The sequence below is a fragment of the Miniopterus natalensis genome, chromosome 7, assembly GCF_054644295.1.
Source record: "Miniopterus natalensis isolate mMinNat1 chromosome 7, mMinNat1.hap1, whole genome shotgun sequence".
NCBI classification, from domain to species: domain Eukaryota; kingdom Metazoa; phylum Chordata; class Mammalia; order Chiroptera; family Miniopteridae; genus Miniopterus; species Miniopterus natalensis.
In genome coordinates this window covers 80,985,386-80,991,447 of record NC_142087.1, presented here as the reverse complement: position 1 = coordinate 80,991,447, position 6,062 = coordinate 80,985,386, and the positions used below count along the sequence as shown (strand labels likewise).

Sequence of the window (6,062 nt, the reverse complement as noted above, 5' to 3'; positions counted from 1 at the left end):
TTTGACAGCAAAGTAACACCAAGCCCCCAAAATAAAATTACTGAGATGTACAACAGCGTCAAAACTCCAATTAGTTTTGTATCCTTGAAGCCTTGGGAGGAAACCCAAGGCTCCGTCGCGATGAGCAGGCATCCATTTAAGCTGCAGAGATTACTAAAATGTAACCCTCTAATTGAAATTGCTCAGAGCACAATATGACATAGAGAATCAGAGGGAAATAAGTGAATTTCCCCCTCAAAATAATGACTCATTACAGAGACTGTTCTATTAACTTTCCACACAACGTTCCTTCGCAAGAGCTGGAAAAACCCAGGGTTTCCGAGGTCTCGACAGGAGAGGCACCGGCAGACAGCGCATGCGCGTGTCCTTGACCACACGTAAGCATTAGCCATTTGTGCAACGGTGAAAAATAATCAGCATTTCGCTGCATCACACACATTTTGAGGGATATTTACAACTTCTGTGAAGGAGGAAAATTATTCTGACCAAACTTCAGTTTTTTACTGAATCTGAATTTTGTCTCCAGAATGAACAGAAGTTAATTTGGTGCCCAATCCATGGCCCATCCCCCAGTTGCCCCACACGTGCTTACCCTCCGTTTACTAATGAGGACGTCGGCTGCCTTGACTCTGTGGGGTGTGCTTGTTGGTGACGTGGCTCTCGTGGTTAATGCCACTTTAGGGAGGAGGCAGTGGAGAGCAGAGGCGGAGGACACCGCTGGAGTCCAGCCACAGTCGCCGTGGGCCCAGCATTCTTAGGCTTTGCTGCACAGCCACCCTGCCCTGTGGCACCCGTGAACCAGCCAGACGGGCCTCAGGGGGTCTGGGGAAGGGTGAGGCTGAGTCAGGGGTTTGGAGTTGGTTGGGGATGTCTTGGAAAGAACCCAATGTGGCTTTCCCAGTCTTTAGGTGCTTCACGATGAGAATTCAGGGGTCCCACCTGCTCGGTGGCATTGACTGGGAAGCATCGCCAGTCTTGGACGGTAGGGGCCATCTGTCCCTGGGAGCTCAGAGCTCTATCACTAGACGGTCTTCGTCATCGCTGCTGGTGTCGCTGAACTCCACTCGAGTTTGCTTCCTCATGCCCTCCAAACTCCTCTTCTTGGTGGCTTTCGAAGGGGCCTCCGGGACTGCAGGGGGCTGCGCTGGTTTACAGGGAACCACCCCGTCCTTCCGAGCGATTGATCCAGACTCTTGCGTTTTCTCAGTGTCCTCCCCAGGAAGGCAGGGGACAAGCCTTTCCCCACACACATGTTGCTCCCCGGGAGGAAAAGGTGTCTTGGGTCTCCCTGTCTCTTGGTGTGAACTAGTTGAACTTGGTCCTGAAGCCGGTATGTCAAGATGAGTTTTTCCTGGTGACCTCAATGCAACCGAACCTGAGAGTCTGCACCCAGGCGAAGGTTTCCCTGGCAAGAGTGACCGTGACGTGCCCTGGGCTATAGCTTTTCTGTCCAGGGAGCTCGGTGTCGGAGTCTCCCCTGCAGCTCGGCCACGGCCTTGTGGCTCTGCACTGGGAGTGCTTGGGGCTGTAGGACCTCCTCCTGCCCCCAGAGAAGTACTAACTGCAGCCACAGAGGTAGCAATGTCGTGGCAGGGAGAGTTTCCTTCAGACTCAAAGGTTGAAGGTTCTTGAGCGTCTGAGAACGCACACGGGGTGGGATCTGCCGCCACTTGCTCCTGGGAGGGCGGCTGAGTCTCAGGCAACCCCTGGTTGAGACCTTTGCCGCAGGACGGGAGGCCACTAGCCACGTGCGTGCCCAAGTCGGGTGGCAGAGAGAGTTCTGACCCGACCACAGTGTTCTGAGGACAGCAGTCACCACGCTCACCGGCAGATGGAATAATATCCTATAACAAAGTACAAAGGGAAATATATGGGGGCAGAGGTTAATTGGCACAAACCTTGTGGTCAGAAACACGGTCCTGAGTGAAAACAAGGCCTTGAGTTCTTAATCACTTTTTACCGAGTGCGAACTTCAATATCACATTCTCAATCGGTTTCCACTAACAACTAATTGGGGCATTAAGGCAAGGCAAGTTCCCTGGTGACATAAAGCAGGCTGGCGAGACTGCCCTGTGTTTGCATCTGGCTCTGTGACCAAGCGGACCCCTCGCTGCCCCACCATCCCGGGCACACTGAGCACCGACAGGGAGAGGAGGGCCACGAGCCCAGACGACAGACCCACAGAGGCGGAGCAGAACCGCAATGCCCACCGTCACGGTCGAGGTGTCTCGCTCCCCGACAGTCCTGGGACCTGTGCTGGGAGAGCCGCTCCCCGAGGCTGGTCTTCGGTCTCCCTGCTCCTCTCCATTCCCACAGCTGGGAGCCGATGCGGAGGCAGTGCAAGGTGGCTCCCCGCGCAGACTTAGCCCTGAAAGTGGGGAGGCACATTTATATACACCTGAAGTTATAAAATCAGCAAGCAGTAATTCCCTAGCACTTTACCTGTGTCGTCATGACCCTCTGTGAGCTCTAAGTCAGCCGTCAGCTCCCACGCTGTACGGGAATCACTTTCTCTTGAACCAATTCCCACGGTCAAATAAAATGTCTCCCCTTCTGCTCAGATGAGGAAAGAAGGGGCAGAACCAGTTCCCAAAGGCAGAAAAATCCCTAAATTACATATATTTTTTAAAAATGTTTCATGTAGCTCTTTTCCTTCGGAGTCTCCCTGGCCACGTTTGTGAGTTTGGATCGGCTTGGGATTCTCTGCCCACAGAACCGGAGGTGGAGAGTGGAAATGCCCCCTGCATCTCGGACGATGTCCTCCGGCCCTGGGCAGCGGGAGGGGAGGCTGGTTTTGTGTTGCCATTGTGTTGTGATGGTTATTGTTTGATTTGGGGGAGGAGGGAGGGGAGACGAAGGTGTGACCTTAACAACATCCACACAACAGCCTGTCCCAGGAAGGCAGGCCCGAGGCACCAGAGTTTCAGAGAGGGCAGATCAGAAAAACATTCTAGAATCTCTGTGTCACCAGGAAAAGCATTAGACCCCTTTTAAAGTTGTTTTTATGTTGATGAAAGTTAGAAATGCACAGACTTTTAAAAAATCCAACCTTTCTACTTATTAAGGAAAACGGCAACACCTGTCCACCACTTCCCTCCTCTTTCCCCACTTTGAGTCCTTTTAACATGCACCTCCTGTCCTCCTGGAGACATGCTCACAGCACTAGTTCTTGGTTTCTTGTTTTGTTTTGGGGGCTTTGTTGTTTTCCGGTTTGGAGGACAGCCTATGACTTCTACAGGGGAGAGGAGGGCTTAGGACGAGTGCCCCTTACCCACGACCCTGGCCACCCCACCGGCAGGCGCACTTCCCAGCCCTGCCTCTTCTCAACAGTTAACCAACTGCTGTCCCATCTGTCAGAACATTGACCGGGTCCCTGTGTCCCTTGCTGTGCTCCTCGCGCCTGCGCCCTGCTGTGCTGGGAGGACACTGCCCTTCTTGCCGACTGACAGGCCTCCCCTGGAGTTAGTCGTTCCCTTGTGTTTTTTCTTCTGCTTCGTTTTCTATGGCCAGCCTCCTTCCCAGTGGTCTAAGGTTTCATTCTCTTAGAAAGATCTCTTGTGAAATGTTCTTTTATTAAAGCTTTTAAAAAAAATTTATTGAATGTATTGGGTTGACGTTGGTTAATAAAATTATATAGGTGTCAGGAGTACAATTCCGATAATCATCTGTGTATTGTATTGTGTTCACCACCCCAAGTCAAGTCTCCTTCTGTCACCGTTTACCCCCCTGTCCCCTCTTCTACCTCCCCACCCTCTTTCCGTCTGGTCATCACCATACAGGTGAGAAAGTGTCACGAGTGGGGTTCACCTGCTCCAGTCTGACCTCCTCCCTGACTGCTGCTCGGGGGCCCCAGGCGAGGCTGTGTCCCTGTACCTCCCTCCACCCGCTGTCTTTGGTCCCCGGACCCTCACAGCCCCCTTGGTTTACTCTCTTCTTTCCTAACTCAAACTCCTGGCAGCTTCATGAGACAGGGAGCGTGAAACAAAGTTGTTCAGACTTGAGCCGGCCGCTGATGTGAGGAGAGCACCGAGCCGGCGAGTCTTGCTCCGCAAGGGGCCGCGCCCCGCTCCGCTCTCGCTGCTGAGAAGCCTGCAGCCGGCGGCGATGGCCGGGAGCCTGGGGACCGACCCCGTCTGCTGCTCGCTCTGGAAATCCCTAGCTGCTTCTTTGTCTCGGTGTCACCGCGGTCCTCGTCTATTTTCCAGCATTGCCTGGGCACTTGGTACAGCCTTTTGATCTGAATCATGTCCTTCAGTTTTAGAAAAATACAAGTCTTTGATTTCCCGTTTTCTCTTCTCACTCTCTCTACAAGGTTATTGGGCCTCCTTGTCAAATCCTCTACTTTCTTATCTTCTCTATTTTCTATTTCTTTGTTTTCTTTAATTTTCCTCTTGGGAGAATTCTTTCAATTTTCTATTCCAACTCATGCGTGTCTATTTCTACGATCATGTTTTCATTCCTAAGAGCCCACTATTGTTATTAATAATCACTACTTTCCTTCTTTGTAGCACCCACTGTTATTTCATGGCCCCAACACCTTCCGTGACATCTCTGTTAACATGAATAATGGTCTGTTGTTCTTGCTGGTTTGTCTCTCCCTACATAGTCTCTCTTTCTTCCAAGTCCCATTGTTTCTGTTTGTTTTTATCTTTTTTCTTTCATATTAAAGACCTTCCTGAGATATTCAGCAATCCTAACTATTCATCCATGTTTAAAAAATAGGCACAAAGAAGCTGGTTGGGAGCTCCTTACAAGCGCAACTTGTCCACTGTGGGCCACCCGGCTTGGTTATCTGGCCTCCCTGTTTAAGTGGCAAACTCTGAGGTCATTTTCTTTGGCGCTCTACATGGGCTGGTCGGCTCCCACACCAACCTCCAACCTCCTGCCTGGAGGGTGCAAGCCAGGCTGCCAGCCCGCTGGAGTTGAAATCGGGGGCGAGGGTTGGGGAACCCAACATGTGCTATCAACCATTCAGTTTTCAATAAAATCCCCTCACTCCCTGTTCCACTGACTGTGCCTGGTGTCCCCCAGCATTTTGTACCTGCTCCAGGAGTGAGCCCCCAGTATTCTGCTGGGGGGTAGAGGGGAAGGGAAGTGACCACACTGTGAGCAGAGAGATGGGTAGAGATCTGGGGGGTCTTCTTGTTCTCAGCCCCGCCAGGCACCATGAATTTTGGAGTTTTTAGGTTTTACCCGCTGGGGAATGGGGACTGTGTTCTCTTGGGTCTGCTAACGGGGTGGCTCTCGGCCCTGCACCAGTCCCCACAGCCGTGGCACCGTTTCCTCTGCCATTTTGTCCTTGTGTCCTCATAGACACATTTCTTTACTGACCCTTCCTGGATTTTTAGAGGAAAGCGGAGCTAAATTAATGTGGTCTGTCCTCCATCTTGAACCAGAAAGACAGACCTACTTCTCATAGCTCAGGAGTTGGTTACTGGATTCCCAAGCGCACTAATCCAGGCAAGTCAGCTTGGAAAATCTAGAGAAAAGTGCAACGGTTTGGGGACGGAAGCAATAACTTTCCTTTTAGCACAATCTTCCTTTGAGCTCCTGTTATTGGGGTTGCCTGATGAACAGACCAGGCCTTTGTCATTCCAGCCACTGACTCAACAAACACACCCTGGGTCCTGCCTGAGCCAGACGAACCAGCCAAAGGTGCCCTGGCCCTCAGGAGCTTCTGTTCCAACGGGGGAGAGAAACAAATCCACCCACCTGGAATCTGAGAGGGGCCGTGAAGGAAAGAAACATCAGAGAGTCACAATGACTGTGAGGCTGTGATGAGGCTATGGCCATGAGCAGGGAATGAGGCCGTGTCACAGAGCATGATACGCAGGGCATGTCCGAGCGCGACACGGCTTTACAGAGGGTAATGGGGGTGAGAGTTTCACCTAACTGAGGAAGGCCTCTCGGAGAAGGAGGCACCTGACATCGAAATGAGATCTTGAGGAGGAGCAGGATCCACCCACAAAGGGCCTTCCAGACCAGGGAGCAGCAGGTGCCAGGCCCCGAGGCGGGAAGGAGCTTGGGGATCAGGGAAACCATAGGGAAGGGAGGTGCTGAGC

At 52.1% G+C, this 6,062-nt stretch overlaps 1 protein-coding gene across 1 annotated transcript in view; it reads right to left on the bottom strand.

Annotated features, from left to right (window-relative positions):
* Positions 1-1,007: 1,007 nt before the first annotated feature.
* The window catches only part of ZNF831 (zinc finger protein 831), a 53,686-nt gene continuing 48,631 nt past the window's right edge, over positions 1,008-6,062 (bottom strand). Inside the window, exons 4-5 of the mRNA XM_087818646.1 lie at positions 2,211-2,368; positions 1,008-1,844 (exon numbers count right to left, since the gene is read on the bottom strand). Of these exons, the coding sequence (XP_087674772.1) occupies positions 1,008-1,844; positions 2,211-2,368 (995 nt within the window). The remainder of the gene's footprint in view (positions 1,845-2,210; positions 2,369-6,062) is intronic.